This window comes from Centroberyx affinis, unplaced genomic scaffold (genome assembly GCF_046629955.1).
Source record: "Centroberyx affinis isolate AG114_WGS23_722 - 3 ecotype Tasmania unplaced genomic scaffold, CSIRO-AGI_Caff_v1 ptg002601l_1, whole genome shotgun sequence".
NCBI lineage: Eukaryota > Metazoa > Chordata > Actinopteri > Beryciformes > Berycidae > Centroberyx > Centroberyx affinis.
The window spans coordinates 77,555-100,000 of NW_027280801.1; the positions used below are offsets into that span (position 1 = coordinate 77,555).

General features: G+C 46.7%; 1 protein-coding gene across 2 annotated transcripts in view; it reads right to left on the minus strand.

Annotated features, from left to right (window-relative positions):
• cica (capicua transcriptional repressor a) overlaps positions 1-22,446 on the minus strand; it is a 37,409-nt gene that overhangs the window by 14,106 nt on the left and 857 nt on the right. For both annotated transcript variants that reach the window (XM_071534668.1, XM_071534667.1), the window contains exons 2-10: positions 15,630-19,387; positions 14,667-14,943; positions 9,536-9,667; positions 8,677-8,830; positions 4,371-4,470; positions 3,417-3,599; positions 2,883-3,009; positions 2,094-2,266; positions 113-245 (exon numbers count right to left, since the gene is read on the minus strand). In XM_071534668.1, coding sequence (XP_071390769.1) covers positions 113-245; positions 2,094-2,266; positions 2,883-3,009; positions 3,417-3,599; positions 4,371-4,470; positions 8,677-8,830; positions 9,536-9,667; positions 14,667-14,943; positions 15,630-19,163 — 4,813 coding nt within the window. In that variant the 5' untranslated portion in view covers positions 19,164-19,387. The remainder of the gene's footprint in view (positions 1-112; positions 246-2,093; positions 2,267-2,882; positions 3,010-3,416; positions 3,600-4,370; positions 4,471-8,676; positions 8,831-9,535; positions 9,668-14,666; positions 14,944-15,629; positions 19,388-22,446) is intronic.

A 22,446-nucleotide genomic window follows, 5' to 3' on the forward strand; every position in this document is an offset into this window, starting at 1 on the left:
CCACAGAACACACTGTCGACGCGCTGGCTGCTGTGGGAGTCGAATCTATGACTCTCTGGTTCTGGGACAGTCTCTCTAAGCCCCGGGCTGCCCCGCCGCTCAGCTGACTCACCCATGACATCATCGTCCCCCTCTTCCTCACAGATGACCATGCGCTCTTCATCACTGGTCACATCCTCGCTAGCCCCGCGCTGGGACAGGGACAGAGGCGGGGGCCGACTGCGAAACAAACTCACCCCATCCTCCTGACACAATGGAGAGGAGATAGTAAGAGGAAGAAGAAGACACAAATTTATTTACATAGCAGCGTTCAAAAAGTGCTTTACAGAACAACATAAAAATAATGAATAGCAAATACAAGTAGTAAGTATACGAAAAAGACACCAATTCAGAAAGTTCAAAAGAAAATTCTGTATAATCCCACAGCGCATCGATAGAAACAGCAACAGAAAGAAGAAAACAACGTTAATGGCAATGCTAAAATTCACATTTTCTGTCTCTGCTTCCGTCTCTGCTATAATAACGTTTCCCGTATTCTGATATTAAATATGACATCTTTATCTTATCTTTTGCCACATTGAAATCCACTTGTTACAAAATGCTCTTTCACTCTGTTTCTATCTGTAAAGTTGTTTCTGAATACGCAAAGAGGATCGTGGGAGGTGGAAATTCTCAGCTTAGGTGTGAAGATTCATTGCTGACGTTTTCACAATAATACGACTTTTACTTCATTTTATTGATTAAATACTGATCAATGAAGAACAGGCATAATTTGTAGGCTAGGCTGCTAAGCTAGGCTTTCCAAGCATGAGGAATGCTAAACATCTGTCAGAGGAGCATAGGCTGAGGCTGGTAAATCACTATCATCTTTTAAATCACTTTTTAAAACTTACTTTTATAGACCTTTATGTAATGATCTTTTACTAATTGGCCTTGACCTCCCTTGTATGTTTTGCATTTATATTTCTTGCTCTGCTTTGATCTTTCCTGCTTCACTTTTTACCGTTGATTTGAGCTTTTGTTGTTTTATTTACTAATTTGTGAAGCAGTTTTCAAAAGTTTTATTACAAATAACAATGATTATGATTATGAATATTATTGTTAGTATTATTCTTATTAAGACATCCCACTGCTAATGTAGCATATTGTTGTAAGATGAGAAATTAGCAAGTTTTTTTTTTTTTTCTGACAAGTGTATATTTTGCGGACAGGATATTTTTGCAGGACAGTGATGATAAACTCTTTTGTAATAATTAATCGAAACAGACAAGACATAAGTAAGAGATAAACAATGCTTTAGACAGAATTTTTCCAAACATGCTTTTTCAGTGTATTATCAAAGCAGGCGCTACAGATACACTATTGTATGGTTTCCCCAGCGGCACTGAATGAATGCCTTCAAAACAAAAGAGCTCACATGCGGGCCGACTCCTCTGTGATTAAGAGTGAAGAAGCAAACATCACAGTATCACACCTTCAAAGGCAGTGGGAAAGTAGAAAATGAAACCTTTGAAGTTGGAAGCTGAGCCCCCCCTGAGCTTTCACTGGGGTCTCTGTTGTAGAGCAGCAACAACTCAAGCCCTCACACAAAGACAAGAGGAGTCCATTTGAACTGTTTTTCAACAATATGCTATTAGCTGTATAGTTCAACCACTCACAAACACACACACACACACACACGCACACACACACGCACACACGTAGACAAGAGCACTGGCCCTGTTTCTTGGAATTTGTGATACACTTGTTCTTTTATTGTCTGTATTTTAATCTGTTTTGCGTTCTTTGTCTTCTGTGATGCACTTTGTAGCAACAAACCTGTTAAAAGCGCTCTATAAATAATCTTGATGTGGCTTAATTAAATAAACACACAACCTTAACTTTCTACTGTGAGTTTAAACATCGCTCCAACTCATACTCCTGGAGAACACTGGAGAAATTAAAATAGGCTCGTATGGCTGTTTGTCTGAGGGACTCCACTGTTAAGTAAGCAGCCTGTTTGCGGCAGCTAGCGATCTGGAACGGTATGCTTCACATTTTTAAATCTCCCGAGTCTGTTTGCCGCCTTAAGCCAGAGATTAACAACCCCGTACCTTCTCCACGTCCCTCTCTCTCTCCCGCCGCTCCAGGGTGTGCACGGCACTCTGGGAGAAGGCTCGGGGACGGGGGTGCTGCCCGCCGAAGACCCCCCCTCGACGCTCCGAACCCCCCGGCCAGACCGGCCCGCCCACCTTCCCCTCCAGGACCTGGGACGCCGACTGGGGCTCTGGAGGAGAGAGCAGAGAGGCTCTTAGCGAAGACAAAATATCATAGTGTATCTCATATTTCACATCATGCTTTAGCGGCTCAGTAAATCTCAGATACAGTTCCATAAAACCCATAAAATCCTAATAGTTGTTTTGATGTTAATAACCTAGGAATTTCAGCTTATTGCTGTTAGTATTTAAGATTATTAAGCTGTTGCCCTCTTAAGTCGCTCTGCATCAGATCGTCAGCTAAATGCCTAAAATGTAATACAAAATGTAAATGGATAGTATGAGGATTTGATGGGATAATTGTAGTTTTTCTAACACAGAAATCACATAAAAAAAGATTTAAAGTATTTATGAGGATCAAAGACATATATTTACCTATAAATCAAACGTTATACAATGGCTTGCAAATGCTAAGCAATGAACAGTGCACACAATCACACACACATACACACACACACACACACACGCACACACACACACACACATGCACTTGAATCATTTATTTATGCCCACAACAACACATGAACAAACAGGCGGAGATAAACAATATAGATAAAATGAGGAAATTCCCAGGACACACACCTTACACACACACACACACACACACACACACACACCCACACACACCTGTGCTCTCAGACATGCTCCTCTCCCGCGGCTCCTTCGGGGTCCCGCGGCCTTCTGACAGCGACTTCCTGCGGTCCTTGTTACACCACTTCCAGTCTGGGTGGGCTCTGAAGTGGGCCTCCTTCACCTGGAGGAGGAGAGAGAGGGTGGGAGAGGGAGAGAGGGCGGGAGAGAAAGAGAGAGAGAGAGAGAGAGAGAGAGAGAGAGAGGGAGACAGAAAAAGGGGAATTTGAGAGAGGAGAGAGAGAGAGTGAGAGGTTGAAAAAGAGACACAGACCGAGATACTCAGGGATATTTAGCATGAGTCTCAGGTTTTTGAGTTGTGTCATATCCTAATTATATATATTTGAAGAGTTCATATGAGGGCAGCTGATGCAAACAAATATGAATAAATAAACCCAATAATTTCTCATGGGTACTCTGTTGGAGTCGAAGCTCTAACACTTTAACCCCTGACCATGCAAAACAAGTAGTACATTTAAGAAATACAATGAAGTAAGTGTGAATGAAAGCATCGTGGGAGCGTGTGTGTACCTGGAAGGCCAGGTCGTGGTACTGCTGCTTCTCGTTGGGGCCCAGGGCGTACCACCACTCCCCCAGGATCTTACTGACCGTCCGGTTGTCCTGGTTGGGGTGTCGCTGGTGCACCAGGGCCCGGTGGCGCTTACTGAAGATCATGAACGCATTCATGGGACGACGGATGTGGTCCTTCTCCCTCTGGATGGGGGTTGGGAGGGGGGAGAGAGAGAGACAGAGAGGGGGGAAAGAGGGGAAGACGTTGACAGTAAGGAGTGAGTAACGGAGTGGGTGAGTGATATAAAATAAGTAATAACCTTCCTGTCTTTGTCCTTCTGTCCAATTGATTGATTGACTGACTGACTACTTGCCAGAGGTGGGAACTCACAAGTCACATGACTTTGACTCAAGTCACAATTTTAATTACTTGAGACTTGACTTGATGCATGAAGAGAAGGCTTGAGACTTGACTTGCCTTGGGTTCTGGTGAATTGGGACTTGACTTTGACTTGTACTTTGATGACTTGAAAAGGTTTCTAAAGTCTTGACAAAAGATCTTGTGTTGGTGTAAATGATTCAGATTGAAAGTGATGAGATCCAGCAGATGACTGAATTTAAATTCTGTTTTCTGAATTTGTATGGAATGATTGAATTTATTGAACTCTTGATGCTCTTACCAAGTTTTTATCCTATTAAAACCATATTGCATTGAAAAGTCCTAGATATTTAGTATTCTTTAAGATATTAAATAGATACTGGACTCTTGATTTGTTCTGACTTGACTTGCTGTTCTACATTTGGACTTGAGACTTGAGATTAATGACATGGACTTGACTTGGACTTGACTTGGACTTGTCTTGGTCTTCTACATTTAGACTTGGGACTTGACTTGAGACTTGTGCTTCAAGACTTGAGACTGACTCGGGACTCGAGCAAAGTTGACTTGGTCACACCTCCGTCTGGCTGACTGACCTTCCTGTCTCCGTCTTTGGGCAGAGCGCTGAGCGACTGTGTGCGTCTCTTGATGGGACCAGTAGAGGGCGCAGGATCGTTGGCCACACCCGGGAAGAACCTGCATTCACACACACAGAGAAGAAGAAGTGAAACCGAGTGCCACATCAGAGACGGGAAGTCGAGGGAGATTCATCGCTCTCTGGGACTTTCAGGAAAACGAGTCAGTTCTTCAGAGCGACGGTTCTCAACCTCAGGGATCATGAAGGGATTTAGGGAGGAACTCAAGATAATTTATGGAATGTAAAATACTACCGCATGTCTGTAAAATACAAATGTATCATCATCTTTTGAAAATCTTTTCCTGAGGTTTTTTCATGTGACGGTGAACGTTTACAGCCTCTAGAATATCTAAAATAAATAATGATGTAAAGAGAAAAACTGAAAATGATTATTTGGTGTCACAGTTCCCCATTTTGTGGTTGTGTGTCATGATCCATAAAAGGAATAGAGGGTCATGCAAGTTATAATTTTGATGATGTAGAGGTGAAAAAGGTGGATAAACTCTTCTTCAAAATAAACTGTCGGTAGATTGCGTTCGTCTGGGTTTAAAAAACATGAATCATCATATTATACACTAATTTGGTATTTGATCCTTTGCATATCCCTCAGAGACACACATGTACATATTTCACCAGATGGGTCAGAGTGCAGGAGCAGCCAGGAGCGACACTCCTGGAGCAGGATGGACACACTGGCCGAGGAGGAGATCAAACCTGCGATCTTCTGGCTACAGGACAGTCTGTCTAACCAGCAGGCCACAGTTCTGCTCACTACGGCTGTGATGCGAACACATCAAGAACCACTCCACTACCACAAGACTACAAAAAGAGTCTGATTTATAATGGGAAAAGGTACATCCAGACCCTCTTTGCCAAAAATATAAAAAATCTTTGCAAGAAAATCTTTGTGCCCATAAATAGAAAAGGCTGTTTTTGGCTTGTGGGAAATCCCTTGCAACTTATCTTTAATCTCTCTCAATACGCTGTTATACTGCAGAAGTCAAGAAAAAAGCTGCAAGTGGAGGAAGGATTTTGGTCAATATGTGCAGAACGCTCGCTTCAAAACCGAGGCACCTAATGTTCCCCTCTCTGATCCGAAACCCAGTTTGAGTCTTCTTTTTAAAACGTTTATTTATGCATGGGAAGTTCGCTCCTTTTCAGCACCACCCTGCTTCACATTCATATAATTGCAGACATTTATACCTGGGAGCTGCCAGGAAGAAACATTCCTCTACAGTTGGCCACTGAGCAGCTCCACTGGAGCGACCGAGGAGGAAGTGCTTTGGTCAAGGGCTCCTCAGCAGCAGCTGTTGAAGGGAGGTAGAGAGCTACTCTTTCACTTTCCTCGTCCAGACAGCTATTCCGGAGATTTGAACTAGTGTCTTTGCAGTCAAAAGTCCCTCCTCCCTAACCTTTGGGCTGCTGCTGCCACTTTAAAGTTATCGGGTCATTTGATTATCTGACCAGGCATCTTAAACCACTCATGTTGTTAGGCTTTATATGAATAAAGACCCACAAGGTAAGCGTAGGAATCACCATATACAAAATTCACTATTGTTTTGTACCAGAAAAAATCTCCAAATTGCTCTGTGTTACCACTTTTCTCTTTAAATTCTTTCTGTTCATTCACCCTCTGGCATTCAGAGGTTTAGAGACAGACAGACAGATGGAGAGCTTTGACTTCAGACATTCTGTTTCATCCAGTGCATTCAAAAACAGGTGAAGCACACTTGAGATTCTCTTTCAAAGTTCTGTTTTTCTGACATTTTCCAAAGTATTTCACACCTTTGTGAATTCATGAAATGTTTTTGTCAAGTAATGCGTCTGTGAGATTGTGAGATGCAAGGGATTCAATCAGGATCACATGCTACACTGTATAAGCCACAGAAAATCTGCCTTATGACGATAAGAGCACTATTACTAATAATCTTTAAGTGGTAATCTGCAAGATCCTGTTTTTTTTGTTGATTTGGTGTGCTGTGGTTTTTTGGCACTGCACTTCCCAGAGTAACTTGGCAATCAACCAGTACCGTGTTTTCTTTTTGTTTTCCTTTTTTCCCTGTGACGTCTTTTTCCTTGGATTTTCTGTTGATGTTTGAGTTTCTGTAGGTGGCGCTCTTTTCGCTTTTCACTGCTCAGGCTAACTACACAGTTCCTCTTCTATTTATTCCAAACAAACTGCTGTTGCTGCTGCCGTGAAGGTAGAATGCATCACTTCCTGTGTGCCACAGGATTTTTCCCGGGAAAGAGCTGCCAGACACCGGGTGTTTAGAACAGACAATGGAAAAGCTTTCATGAACTGGCTATTGATTGCTATCGGTCATTATTGTGTTATATCAATCAGGGATAAATAGTAGTAAAACGGACATTCATTTGTATGAAAATGTCACAGGTTATTACTTCAATAAGACCACAAATGAGATTACTAATAATGCTTCAACTAATAAGAGATGGAGAAACCCACAGAGAGACCGAAAGAGAAGATGAAAGAGGCTGGGAGAGAGAAAGAGTCAAACTGAAACAGAGAGAGTGTCAGAGAGAAGGAGACAGCCAAACAAGTGAGCTGAGTTACTCCTGAGCACTTGTTAACAGCTAATCAATAGTTACAGCCACAAGTACTGTAAAGCAGTGCTTTGGACTGGGAATCTGTTGTATAAGTTTGTATGACACGACTAGCTTAGTGTTGGCTTCCCAACTCGCAGCAATGTATGATGTGCAGAGTAAGAGGCTAATAGATTAGTGGTGTGTAAACCAGGGTGAATCTTAAAGCAGTTTACATTGAGAGAAAAACAGTTATCATCACTGGAAAAAAAAAGTATTTTAAAACTCGCTGCTGTGAAGAGAGCGCTGTCAGTATCAAGCTGTGTCTACATGAACCTGACGCCTTTTTTTTCTCTCTCTCTCTCTCTCTCTCTCCAGTTTTGCTGAAGCGTTTCTTTCGGTGGCGGCCTTTGTGAGCACGGTGACCCTGAGAACATTCAAAACCACACTACCAGCCAGACAGCCGCGCAGCCCGTCTGAGTCACTCTGAAAGAGCAACAACCCAGCCAGACGCAGAGAAGAGGCGCAGCAGCAGACTGAGTGGAATGAGTGCAAGCTCACAATCTCCACTTCTCGCCGGATATGCATCAACACAACTGTTCAAAATTTGTTTGTTTTTGCCCGTTTCTTTTCAGTTTTGCTGACGTAAGCGCACCTGTTGTCAGCGTAACGTCATTGAGAATTTTCAGAGCAGTGATTCAAACTAGGCCAGGAAACTGTGTGGAATATGATCTACAAATACTATCTGCTCTCAACTGAGTCATACACAGAGTTATAAGGAAAACAGACACTTGGGGCAAACATCTATGAAGAGTTTTGCTCCAAAATGAGCCATCCACCATTTAAAAAAGTGAAACCAAAACAAATTATGGTCCTTTTTCAATGGCTAGAAAGCAACTTAAGTCCTTGGTTGACAAAATGATTTCACTTCCTGACAGCTAATGATTATTTTTTCCAAAATGGATACATATTATTTTGGAAGTTAACTCTTCATGTTCTCCTTCAGCTCATCGTACAGTATTTACATGGAGACAGTAAACAACGCAGATGTTTTTACCAGAGGCTTTCTTTCCAGGGCAAACTGTGTGAACTCAGTGGAGTGCCACAAACCTTTACTTTGCAAAGTAGGGAGTTCCTCCTGGGGCAACTTTCAATACAATCTAAGGTGTATTAGAATCGCCATAATATTGCAGTACAGCAGCATTCAAATTTCAAGAAAGAAAAATAGAAAGATAGATGGATAGATAGAAAGATAGATAGAGATAGATAGATAGATAAATAGATAGATAGATAGATAGATAGATAGATAGATAGATAGATAGATAGATAGATAGATAGATAGATAGATAGATGGATGGATAGATAGATAGATAGATTCACGACTGCATTTCTCACACTATCCTGTGGCTTTTGACTATGGATAAACCAATTTTACAATTCAACCTGCAAGACATCTGTGAAGGTGTTCACAGTGCATTGTCCCACTTTAAGAAGTCAGTGAGTTAATACATGAATAATAGAAAATGAATAAATTACTGCACTTGCATACGAAAAAAATGCATCAGTGATTACATCACTGCTCTATTCTGCACTGTTCAGTTGAATTGTAACCTTTATTGTGCTGTAAATGAAATGTGGCTTGCAGACAGGGGTCCAAATAAAACCATCTCACAAATCAGAACATCAAGCGCCAGTTGATAAGAAAAAATACTCTTTAAACTTACGGGTCGTCTGTATCGCTCTCTGTCTCGCTGTCGGCCCCGCCCCTCTCTGCAGGAGGATTGTCATTGGTTGGGGGAGGGCGTGACGGGGATCCCCGCTCCACGTCTGGTGGGCCGGTCCGCCCGTCACTCACCAGGGCCACACCACAACGAGGCTCTGAGGAGGTAAGGGACATTATGCAAAGCTTTATCCAAAATACCTTTCATTGTCAGCATGGGGAGAATGCTTGCATGCTGGTGCCATGCAAGCAAACAGTGAGATTAAATAAAAACTAAAGGGCAGCTCAACTAGTTACTGTATACAACATTTACACATGACTGCCTCTTTTTGAATCCCAGGTCTTTTTCCTGTTGTATCCTCTCTACTTCTACTACTGTCCTGCTCTGTCGTGTCCTGGGGTGCGTTTCCCAAAAGCGTTGCTGTCTAACCAAAGTGCAACTGGAAGAGTCGTTAGCGAAAATGCTGTTTCTCAAAACCGTCGTTGGAACAAACCACCACTGCAAAGTTGGGTAGCTGCAACTCCATCTAGTTCCTAGTCGTTGAAATCCTCCCGACCGCATGGCTTACTAACACCTCATACAACCAGGAAATGATCATTTGAGGTTTGTTACTATAGCGACTAAATCTACGCATTACAAAAATATTTTTCTCCGTTTTCGGAAACACTTGTGACTAGGTTGGTCGTTTCTCTGACGATCATTCATATTTTTCTGTTTAGGCAAAGACTTTGGTTGTTATTTGGGAAACATAAGACTTGCTGCTATAATTCGGACACGGGAGGTGAAATCCACCCTCTCTCTCCCTCTTGGAGAAAATGCCATGATGGCATGTCCAGAGAAAAGGGGTGGGGTGATGAGCTACCTTTGTTCTGATTGACAAGCTGTTGGCCATCAGCGGGCTGGGCAGCTGCTCCTGATTGGCTGGGCTCCAGGAAAGGGACCAATGAATGCCAAGGGAACACTGGCACCGACCGAGGCTCCACGTTGGTCCAAACTGTGGGAAGACGGAGAGAGGGAGAGGGAGGGAGAAAGAGAGAGAGAGACAGAGAGAGGGAGGGAGAGAGAGGGAGAAACAAAGACAAAGGTAAAATGTAATTTATGTTTATGTGTCTCAGTAGCAGGAACTGCAGCCAGAAGGTAGCGGTCTGCCCTCTGGCAGCATGTGAAATCCTACGTGACCATCAGCCAGCAATGTGCCAAAATACTACTAAAAACTACAGTCAGAGAAACTGCCAGAGACCACAGACCATGAATGGAGTTGTATTTTCAGTCTGTTACTCTGCCCCCACCCCCAACACACACACACACACACACACACACACACACGCGCATGCAGACCATCCCCCAGGATACTGTAAGTTGAAGGGTCATGTGATGTGATGAGGGAACCTGTTATTTTATCCACACAGATTCCAGACTCCAGACTACGGACCGTCTAGACAGCCACACTGCTGCCGAGCTGTGGACTCTGAACTGTGTCTCTGCGGCTGAACGCATTTTAAAGAGATACTGTGACACTGCGAATGTGAGCTGAAGCTAACCATGTCCATTGGTTCCAATGAGAAATGCTAACAACGCTAACAAGCCAAGAAGACTACAGATTATAATCTTAATTTGTACACAGATCTCTATTACTATACAACTACTGCTAATACCAGCACTACTACTACTATTATCACTATTATAACTGCCACTACCAGTACTATTACTACCACTACTACTACTACTACTACTACTACTACTACTACTACTACTACTACTGTTGCTGCTGCTGCTACTACCACTACTACTACTACTACTATTATTATTATGACTACTACAACTACTACTGAAATGACTGAGTTATGCTGAATCAAGGCGTAGTCTCAAGAAGAATCAACGTAGAATCAACTCATGTGACTCATTGTTAAATACACTAGTGCCTGTGGGTGTGGTGACATTTCTCAATAAAGTAGTCCAGGAGCTCCCAAACATATCATGACACAGGCCGCCAAAATAGATACACATTAGACTATGGACCCTTCCCACCTGAGAAGGTCTGTAGTTTGCTATGATAATTACATCACTGTCTATACTGCAGGTGGGTTATCAGCGGGGACAGTGAAACCTGTGATAGAAACAGTCATTATTGTGCGTTCTCTTGTTTTGCTAACGTTTATAGTGAGTGAAATAATAGTGAAATTAAACTATTCCTCATTTCCTGGGGACCCCTAAAGGGCCACTATTGGTCCCCACTTTGGGAACCACTGGATTAGTCCATGCTTTTATCAGCAGCAGTTCATTCTACTCCTGAATGTACTGTAAACTATGAACTCTGTGCTGCAGCAGTGCGACTGCGATGGCCAGTTTCCATTTCCATAAATAATCTTCATATAAAGAATTTAAATGGTGTATTTATAGCTAACCATTTACCGGCTGTGGCTTATTTAAAATGGATATCTAGGCGGATGCTTGCCAACTTGGGGGATTGACGGATGGTCTCCCTGCTCACTACGCCACCCTGCTGCCCATATGATGCATCTTTATGTTATTTCAGCAATGACACCCGAGAAGAAGCATATACATAAGAAATGCTAACATATCTATCAGAAACAGAAACTGATTTGAAAAGGTTCTGAATAAACTGTGAGGCTTATTATTGATCAATAGCAGGGTATCTGCAGGTGTCAGACTTCTTAAGACCTTTTACTGATACCGAGAATTGGGTTCAAGACAATAACAAATAAAGAAATGCTGGCAAAAAACAGAGTTTCCAACTGAACATAACTAATGACAGTTCTGGAACTATAAAGTAGGAGTGCAAGAAAAAGGACAACAGGAAGTTAAATGTTTAGGGACATGATGAGGTCCACGTTTGGCATATTGTATAAACCCTGTCCTGTATTGATGTAGTATGAACATGCATGAGGGTCCAACTTAGTGTGAACTTACTGTCGAACCAACTGGAAGTGCAAGTAATGTAAAAAAATAAAACCGACACTACTGTTCCCATTCACATTTTTGACTTTTGGAAACTCATTATTATTATTATTTGGTTTGCCTTGCAGTCAAACTCGATATTACTGTCTAATCTTACAGTTGCACTGAAATTAAACATAATTAAAATTAAACCTGCATTAGATGCTGAAAAAATAAGACCTCTAATTACTGTATTTAAGACATTTTAATGCTTTTTAAGGCTTCAAATTTAGATAATTTGACTTCAGACCATTTAAGGACCCGCAGCTTGGCGTCTAAAAATCCTGCACGCTGCCTTTAAACACTGACAGTGGTGAGTTGTGAAAAATGTTTGAGACAGAAACACTACTCAGATAGCCAGTTGTCTCTATTGGTTTACTTGAAGTGTTGACAGTGATGACTAGCGAGAGGCGGCGCCATTCAGACACACGCCTGACGGGAAGAACAGCTGTCGTGATGAGGAAATCTGAAAACTGTAGCTAGCCAATTAAAGCCACTGAAGATGTCTACCTGCCCTGCACCTATCCATTACTGCCACTGAAGGATTTTCCAAATAATTCCTCCAATAACACAGTATCACCTGTGCTGTGTAGCGAGAAAGTAAAGCTTGGGACTTCTTGGGGCTTCATCTGCACAGTTGCTGTATCTCAGGCTTCTTCGTCGAGGGTTGCAGATGTAGTCAGAGAACAGTAATGAAACTCGTGATGCTAATGCAGCTGCACTTGAGCTGCACTAAGGGTCTATATTTAGGATGGAGCCCAGCCGTGGGGCCTCCACTGCTTTCTGCCTGTGTTTGTTTCTGGGCTCTCCATGGCTCTGGGTGTTTTAAAAAATGTATGGAGGAGGAAACGTTACGCTACAGAGGCAGGTGGCTGTAAAGTGTTAGCGGCAGTGCGAGGGATGTGAGAGGGAGAGAGAAGAAAAAAAGCGCGCTCCGGTAATCAGCTCAGGCCTCGACGCTTTACTGCGCTAATTCTACCGACGGAAACAGTGTATCCATGACAACACGCCGGCAATACGATTACTCCTTTTTCTGCTGAGAGGGATGAAACACATTCACATCACGCCGGACTTGCCCTTGGTGCCCTGTCTGAGGTTGTTGATTGTCTGCTACATCGGGATGAGCGTGTCTCTGTGTGTGTGTGTGTGTGTGTGTGTGTGTGTGTGAGAGAGAGAGACAGAGGAGGTGTGAATGTCCTTGTTGCTCTCACTTGTGCTCTCAGTCTTGCATGTCTAGACATGTCAATATTCTCGCCCTTTAAAGTTCCAGTGAAACACCCCTTATCTCTCTCTCACACACGCACACATACACGAACACACACATGAAATGGGTGACACCCCCCCCACACACACACACACACAAGCACACTCATTAACTCTCACACCACACACACTGAGTCACAAATTACACACAATGATATTATTTTAAAACTTCCCACATCTTCATGCCTCAGAAAACAGGATTTCAATCTAAAGTCATATGAACCAAGTCAAGGAAACGCCATTCATTCAGAAAGGGGTTACAGGAGATTTAGAATTAAAATTCAGAACGGAAAGACCTTTTTGTTATTTATTGCATTCCTGGATTTTCACTACACCTGTAGGGTTGCGACTACGCCTCGCTTCCTGAACGCACATAGTGACATTGAACATATCTTGAACCCAAGCCTCTCAGCAGCCAATTTGCTTACATTTAACAAGCTGCACAATGGGCTGATAAAATGTTTTTACAACATTTTGTCGGAATCCACAGTTATAAAGTGGATGCATTAAATTTGTGCTGACAAGGGCAACATCACCCCCTTTTATCCTCCCTCAAATCACCTCCTGCTCCTTCCTACATTTACATCTTACATTTTAGACACTTAGCTGCTGCTCTCGTCTGTGGAGGCAATGAGTACAAGAGGAGAATAAATGTAAATTCCTGTTTCACCAACATTACAAGCAACCAGGGTCAGAAATTAACAGGGGCTTGGGGCAAAAATGAACCCCAGAGAGTTCAGAAAATGCAGATAATTACAAGTACCCTTTTTTGCATTTCACCCTAGTCACATTTTTTGTTGAGTTGTCAAATATTACGCATGAATGCAACTACTGTCCCCCTTGGTCCCGGTAGGTGATTTGTGGGAGCCTACGACCGGGCAATTCTTTCCAGTGCATTCTGGGCGAGGAAAAATGGAGCAGAGTATGCAGCCTGAAGCAGTATTGTTACTCTGCTTACAGAGGGTATATTATGATTTAAAATAAAACAAATCTTAGAGGTACAAATTGTGTGTTTATATCCCAATATGCCATGTAAATGTATTATTTCATAGTTCAATGCCCCCCAAAATCTAGCCTGGTTCCAGACTCCTGAATCGCATCCCGCCCACTTTTCAGTCTGGTGTTGCTCTAGTCAACAGCTTGTTCTAACTCAGAGAAACAATCTTTGCCTTTGCGGGCGGGACTAAAGTTTGAACTGTTAGTGCAATGGTTTTTCATTGCCATTCGGCAGAATAATATTTGTTGAAATCACCTCCTCAACCAACAAGTTGTCTTTACAAAGATGCAAAGAGAAAAACAACCGGCATTCTTGCTGAAATTAGTAAATACGCCCAGCATCAGTGTCACTGAAAATAAGGTCAGAGTGGCCGGATACATCAGTCACTAGTGATTGGTTAGGGGAAAATCAACAGAACATAGAAAACAGCTAACAAGGAGGCAATCTCAGGCTGAATAATGGAGTGGGAATGAAATGGCCATTCAGATCAAGAGGGAAAACAATGTCCTCAGAAAAAAGTTAATTTTCTTACCCTGCATGCAAACAATAGTAAGGTGTACAAGGGTCAGAGCCATAGTGCCATGATAACTTTCCTGTGACCCTAGAAAGATCATTAAGTACTGGGATGGGATAAGCTACAGTGTGAACATCCATCCCTACTCTACAGTCTGGTAGTAGTGTGGTTCAGCAGAATCTGGATCTAAGGAGTGTGAGGGTCGAGGCCACGATGCCCTGATGATCTCTCATCCCCTCTTCCCATTCCCTCCCTCCTTACCGGTCCCTGGGCGTCCCATGATGATGTCCTTGCGCGGGGCTGGGTGAGGCGACTCGGCCGGCAGTATGAGCGGCAGCAGGGCGGTGGGCGAGGGGTGGCAGGCTACCGGTTGTGGCAGCGCCCCTCCAGAGGCGTCCTGGTGCCCCCCGGGCTTCCTCTCCCTGTCCCTGCCTCCAGAGCCGGAGGACGACAGGATGGAGCCTGTGGAGCTGGACACCAGCCCGGGGGTGGTGGGGCTGGACAGGGCAGCGTGGCCCGCTGTGGCCGGGGTCAGAGACTGGGAGGAGAGAGGGAGCTAGTTAGGTTGACATGATGTCAAAAGTTTACAAATATCAACAAAGGAGTTGTTCATATGTATATTAATCAAACTGATTCTCTTTTAGCATAGATTTTCTCTATCATGGCCAACATTGTACATGCTTGTCCCAGTCATGATATCCATTCAACATTCTGAATCAATATAGATGGACAATTTTGCCAGATCTATGACTGATAGTACGTCGTTTTTGTCAGACAAAAAAGCGTTTTAGAAATTTAAACAAGATTGCTTATGTTCTCATTAACAAAATCGAAATTATAACTGAAATTATACAAAGGAGCTTTAAAGTCTCCATGAAATGAACTCCCATTACTTTCTCTTTAATGGTGACCACATGCTGCATCAGTAGGCGTAAACAAAAACGTCAACCAATAAAACCATTGCAGATTTTTGACATAATCTGGCCCCTCCACCCCTCCCATCAAATAAAACTACCTTTATCTCCCTGACTGATATTCCTTTGGTTTAGACTTTTGAATGATCCCTCACTGTATTATGTGCCAAAAACCTGTTTCAATGGGAAATGCATCAAATCAAGGAAGTAAGCATGCCGTTTCATGGGATCTTTAACAGGTTTCAAAGGCCTAAATGATCAAATATCACAAGAAAATGTAACTGGCACATGTGTGAAAACAGTGACTTACTGAGCTGGAGGTGACCAGGACCAGTGTGGACGTGGGGTTGCGGAGGAGGACTGCTCCGTTGGTGGCAGCCCCGTTGATGGGGACAGGGGCCTGCAGGCCTGGGGGGGCCAGGTGGGGCGGCTGGCTGTGCTCCCTGGACCTGCTCCTCTCTCTCCTCCCCAACGGGCCGTCGGAGAACTTGGCCAGGGGGACGTCAGGGTTGCGAACGATGACCGGGGAGTCACGGAGCGGCACGATGCGGCGCGGGGAGGGTTCCTGAGGCAGCGGGGAGGGCGGGGTGGGGGAGACCAGCATGGGTGGAGGGGTGGAGGCGGCGGAGGACGGGGGCCTGCTGGTGGCGCTACGGGGCCGGGGGAAGGAGAGGGAGGAGGGGGTGGTGGGCTGGCTCTGGGGGGAGAGGACTCTGAAGGCGGCCGGGCTGAGACCCATAGTGGGGTCCCCCACCATCCCTCCGAGCCCCACCAGCTGCTGCTGCTCCGGCTTGGCCTGGTAGTCCTGGACCACAGGCAACGGTGGGGGCGGATGGGGGTCCAGCTTCCTCTTGCTGGGGCTCATGGGCACCGTGAAGGTGAGGTTGGTCTGAAATGTGGGTACGATGCCCGACAGGTGGCGTTCTCGTTCAGCACCCGGCGTGCCCAGCTTGGTGCCGCTGAGCTGGCGGTGGCGGCGCGGGGTGAGCAAAGGGGGGGCAGTGATGGGGCTGAAGGTGGCGGGGCGGAAGCCGAAGAGAGGGGAGGGTGAGGGTGACGGGGTGGGGGAGAAGGGCGACTGGTTGGAGATGGGGGAGAAGGAGGGCGTGCCTGAGCGGGAGCTCCCCAAGGAGACCAGCATGGTCGCCGCCTCACACTCATCAAAGTCAAAGCGGGACAGATCCTGGGGGAGGAGGGAGGGGAGGACCAGGCGGGGGCGGGAGTCTCCTCCTCGGCTGCTGGCCTCGCTGCTGTCCCGTGACGTCTCGTCCCAGTCGAACTCTGAGCTGGCTCTCCCCCCGCCCAGCTGTAGGTCGGAGGGGGTCAGGGTCCCCGTGCTGCTGGCTCCTCCTCGCTCCCGGCCTCCTCCGCTGGCCTCCATCTCCTTGGTCCTCATGGACAGGTGTCTGGAGCAGTATCCTCGGCGCTGGGACTCCTTGGAGCAGCCCTCCCTGGAGCACAGCCTCCTCCACTGCTTCCCGTTGAACTTCTTGCGGATGCCCGTTGGCGTGCACACCACATCCCCCTTCTTGTACTTCTGCTGGGCGGCCGTCAGTGGGGTGCGAGAACGGGAGGAGGAGGAGGAGGTTGAACCGGAACCGGAGCCGCCGCCGCCACCTCCTCCCCCAGAAGAACCTCCTCCTGAGGCCTTGTCTGCTCTGGAGGAGGATGGCGTGGAGGAGGAGATGGGAGGGAGAGGGGGGAGCTGGGGGGTGGTGATAACGGCAGCACCGGCTGCTGCGACCGCTGCCGTCGCTGGGTCGAGGCCTAGCAGGACCGGTGAAGGAGGGGGGTGGGGGTTCAAGGCCAGGTGGGGAGGGGGGATCCCGATGCCCCGCACCACGGACAGGTGGGAGCTGAGGTAGCCGGGCGGGGGCTTGGAGAGGATGTGCCGGTGTTGCGGCAGCCCCATGGGTTTGGCCCCTGGTATGATCGGCCCCATAGGGACCATGTTGAAGTGGGACACCTCCATGTCTTCCTCGGGGGTGAGTGGCATGTATGGGTGGTGCTGCTGTTGCTGCTGCTGCTGCTGTAGAACATTCTTCTCCCTCTCTCGTTCCCTCTCCCTCTCTCTCTCCTGTTTTCTCTGGAGCTCCCTCTCCCTGTCTTGCTCGATCTCCCAGTCGCGGCCGGGAACCAGGGTGAGGACTGAGGCCGGGGTGACTGGAGAGCTGATGCTGGAGACTGATGTGGAGGAGGTGGGGGCCATGCCTGGGTAGGGCAGTCCCCGCCCCAAAACCGCCCCCACGCCGGGCGTCAAACCCCGGCTCAGACGACACAGCTCCTGCTCCACCTCCATCTCCTCCCTGTCCTCCCGCTCCCTGTCCTTTTCTCTGATCCCCTCTCCTCCCTCTCTCCCCCCTCCAGAGGGCAGGTCCAGGTCCCAGGGCGGCACCACGAGGCGGAGGGTCTGTCGGGACACCCACACGGCCTGGGTGGCGCCCGCCGGCTCCCTGCCGCCCCCCTCCTCGGTCCCAGGCACTCTGTCCTCAGACAGCAGGACACGGTAGGGGTTGGCCACCGCTGGGTGTGTGTCCACCTGGGTCACCACGCCCTCTCTGTACCACTGCCACTGCCCCTCGCTGCCCTCCTCATTGCCAAACGGGACGCAGACGCGGGTGCCGATCGGGACGGGCTGGGCACCGGGCGGCGAGGCATCTAGGATGATGTCCACCACCCCCGGGGGGGCGACGTGTCTGTACGGATAACGGCACAGCGTCTTCTCCCCGTTCAGCTGCACCTCCAGGCTTCCGTACTCGCCGCTGACCTTACGCACCACCCCGGCCCGAAACACCGAATCCGCGCTCCCCCCTCCGTCCCGCCTCTCTCCACCCACGTCCTCGTCGCTTCTCCTCCTGACTAGGCGGGCGAGCACGCGCTGGTTCTTCAGCCCCTTGGCCAGGGCGTCGGCCAGCGCGTCAGGGAGACTGGAGGGCGCGTGCACAGACGTCTGGGCGTGCGCAGGCGTGAGCATGTGCGTGTCTCCGACCACCTCCAGCTCGGCCGAATGCTCGCTGGCGGTGTCCGTGGAGGAGCAGCGGGGCAGGGGGCTGGGGGAGACGTGCTCCGCCTCTCTCACCCCCTCGCCTCCCCCCAGCCTCTCCCGCTCCCCGCTCAGCAGCAGGGTGGGGGGTCCCGGGGAGCCGCCCTGAGGCGCCTCCGTGCCGGCGCTCCTGCTGTGAAAGTCCTCCATCAGCCTCCTACTCTGACTGTTGTTCTCTGGGTGCGAACCGCCGACTTCACTTCCTGTTCCCGTCAATCCCTGGCTGATGACGCTGGGACCCACGGCGCTCAGAGGCAGAGGAGGGGGAGTGGGGGTGCTGGAGGCGGGGTTGCTATGGCTACCAGCAGCAGTAGACGAGCAGTGTTCAGAGGTGTACTTCTTCTTGGGCACGCGCGCCTTGAAGGTGGCCGTCTTTCGGCTGGAGGCGGGGTTTGGGCTGTTGTTAGCGCTTGGCGTACTACTGTTACTGCTGCTACTGCCACCGCTGTCACCACCCACAGCTGTCCTCCCCGCCCTATCGTCCACGGATGTCGCCAATTTCCCAGGATCCATCACGACTGCTGCTGTCGTCTCTGAGAGCCTTTGGCCGTCTCTGTGAAGCCCCTCCCCGTCCGAAGCGGCCCGCGTCCTGATTGGCTCCTCCTGGGAGGACTCTGAGTGTGAAGAAGAAGAAGAAGAAGAAGTAGAAGAAGAGGAGGAAGGAGTTTGGTTTTTGGGGGATCTGCTTCTGTCTCTGTGCTCGTCGGAGTCTCTCTTCTCTCCTCCTTCTCCGCGGCGCTTCCCCCCTTTGGCCCGGGTGGAGGGGGGAGAGCGCCGGCCCTGCTTCTTTATCGGCTTCATCTTTTCATCTAGCTTTTCTTACCTCCCCTTTTCCTCCAAACAAGTCTTTTTATTTATTTATCCCAGAGATTCTCCTTGGCGTTCCTCTCTGCCCGCCTTGTTTTTTCTCGTTCCCCCTCCTTTCCTTTCCTTTCTATTTTCCTCCTCTGCCGGGGCCTCTCTCTCTCATCCTGTCTCGTCTTCGTTCCGCGACTCCGGCGCTTTCCCACCTTATTCCAGAGACTCTGAAACAGAGAGCAAGGGAACGGCGAGCGTGGATTACTCATGTGGTAAACGCATTGTGACGTGCACACAGCCTATTCACCGCACAAGGTAGCTAACTGCACGGCGTTGAGAGAAGTGACTGATTAAATCAAAACCAAAGTAACATCTACAAAAACATTCAAGCCGTTTCGAAGTGATTCAAGGTAAAAACGAGGCAAAGTGAGACCTAATGATCATGCGTTTTTAATAGTAGGAAACATTTTGAGAAATGTATTCCCTGCAAAAATGATGCACCATAATACTCGAGTAGTAATGGATCTGACTCATCTACAAATTCATTACACATTAATTCATTACATAACAGGTTCTACTCACATTACACAAAGCCTGCATCCATACCAGGTACATGCTGAAAGCAGGAGGCCATATTGTAGGGTAAACACAATGTAGGCTTACAACACAGTATGGAAATAGTGAGGAGCACTTTACGAGTGCTTGCCCAGACAAGCCTTTATGCATGCACTCACTGACACACACTCACTCACTCTCTCTCTCTCTCACACACACTCTCACACACACTACGGTTTCTTGGCCGGGGCAGTAGAGGCGGGGGAATTCCTTGTTCGCTCGCATTCTGAAACCCTCCCTCTCTCTCTCTCTCTCTCCCTCTCTCACACACTTTCTCACTTAGTCTGTCAGTCTCCAATCTGTCTCTCTCTCTCTCTCTCTCCCTCTCTCTCTCTCTCTCCCTCTCTCTCTCTCAGTGGCGACCTTTATCTATGTATTTCATAGCAGACTCAATCCGCCCCTACAATCTCCATTTCCTGTGGAAGACCATTACCTAACTTCCCGCTACTTTATTCCTCCTTCTCTCTCTCTCTCGCTCTCTGTTGCTACTATTACAATTTCATTCTTATCCTCTGCATTCTCTCACGCTCTCTCTCTCTTTCTAATATTGATTCCTACCTCTCCTCTCTCCTCTTAGTCTGCCTATTTCTATTCTCATTTGGTGCTGCAGTCATTCAGAATAGCAGAGTTGTTCAGAATAATTGTTATTCCACACCAGAGTCATTCAGCATCGCTCTTAGCCATCCCAGAGTCATTCAGAATATCTCTTATTCCACACCGGAGTCATTCACAGTCATTCCCCCATTGAGAAAGTAAAAAAAAAGATTGATTTTGCTGCTGACTTGTGGGATTGAACGAGGGACTGTTGTCATTTAACTGGTTTGTTTGCAGGTCTGTGCTGCTGTGGGTTCTGCCTCATTTCTTCCAGTACAGGAGTTTCCACTGAGCCAGGCGTGTCAGTAAAAACGTCAACAACAAGTGTATAACAGAGAGAATCAAAACACTCTCCTATTATCATGGTCACCTTTTTGAAGATCTTCACCCCTTCTCTGTTATTCTCTGTCAAATCCATCTGGATTTGTGTCTATCTACCATCCTGTCTGTCTGTCTGTGGCTGTCTGACCATCTATTAACTTACCTGTCTACCTGTCTGTCCCTATTTTTCTCTCTGTCCTCTCACCAGTCTCTCTGCCTGCCTGTCTTTATTCCCCTGGCTGCCTTCCTGTTTTGCCTGTCTGTAAAGGCTAGCATTCATTCAAGTCCTTTTAATATCTGCCACATCATACCGGCTCGAGAGAAATCCATTTCCAGAGATGAGTGCCGCCTGTCTCAAGGCCACACACACACACACACACACACACACAGCAAACATCTATGTAATGGTAGCTGATAGTGCACATAGGACTAGAAAGCTAACAGTCACAGCCTGTGCTATATGTAAATCCCTATTTAGGACAGACAGCCGCGGAACAGCCGCCATAAAATAATTTGGCAGGCTCCCTTACTTGGTCACGATAGAGGTATGCTACATGTGTTTACTCAGTAGTGCACTGTGTACAACAGCTGGTGTCAGAGTCATGGGCCTAATGATAACAGCTTAAAGACAAACTGACGCAACTCACACTCCCCTCTGTGAAATGTGGAGCATGGAAGCCCATATGGGAGCTATAGTAGGCCCGCATCTCCTGTGCTTCATATTCAGCTGTGATCACAGTGGAGGCCAACTTTCTGCTCATCAAGTATGAATGTAGTGCAGAGAAAACCCACCTAACCTCAGTTTACCCATCTCTTTATTTGTAGAACAGAGTTTACCCCCCTTTATAGGCTGGCATAAATTCATAGTAAACACCATAGTAAGCAGCAGCTGAGTGATGTATGTTATGTGAGGGGGAAAAGATCAATTAAAGCATTTCTGAAAGCATAATTAATTTTGTTCATACTGGTGGTTGTCCAAGTTGAGGTCATGGTTTCACCTTTTCATTTAACACTGCATCACTGAGCGTGAACGCGCTAAAACCAAGCGAAATGCAGGCTACAATTCACTGTTATATCGAGTATAAAACGACCTGACTTGATAATGCATAGGCTATAAACACATTACAGTCTTAATGCATACACGCACAATTATGTCGTCCACTAATTTTGCCTGGCCTAATGAAAAATCACTATAACAGGCCTTTTCCTATAGGGACTTACATAGTGTCTGTTATTCCCAATGGTGAAATTATAGTGACCTTATCGTACTTTACTGTATTTTTTACCTCGCATGGCATTTTCTATGGTATATTTTTTTCACCTGCAATAGCTGCATGATATTTTAATGCTTTGTTGTGATATTTGTATAGTATCTCTCTAAAGTGTATCATAGGATTACTACAGGGTTTTTTTTTCATGATGGCAGGCCTAGGTGTATAAATATATAGAATAATAATAATATAGAGTATATAACAGCTGTTAACTTGATCTAGACAAGACCCAAAGTGCAAAATGCAAACTGAAGGAGGGATGTCGTCACCTCTGGTTTAGCTGAATAGTACCGTGTATGTGTCAAGCCCTCGTAGTACCGCGATTACTACCAGCTCTACTCCACAACACAGCAGGCCGTGGTGTGCAGCCACCAGGCCTCAACTACACACAAGGCCGCTTGGAAATCCTCTAGTCACTATCACTGGGAAATAGCCGCTTTAACGCGCATATTACCCCGTAATATCCCAGAATACGGCTCTATTCT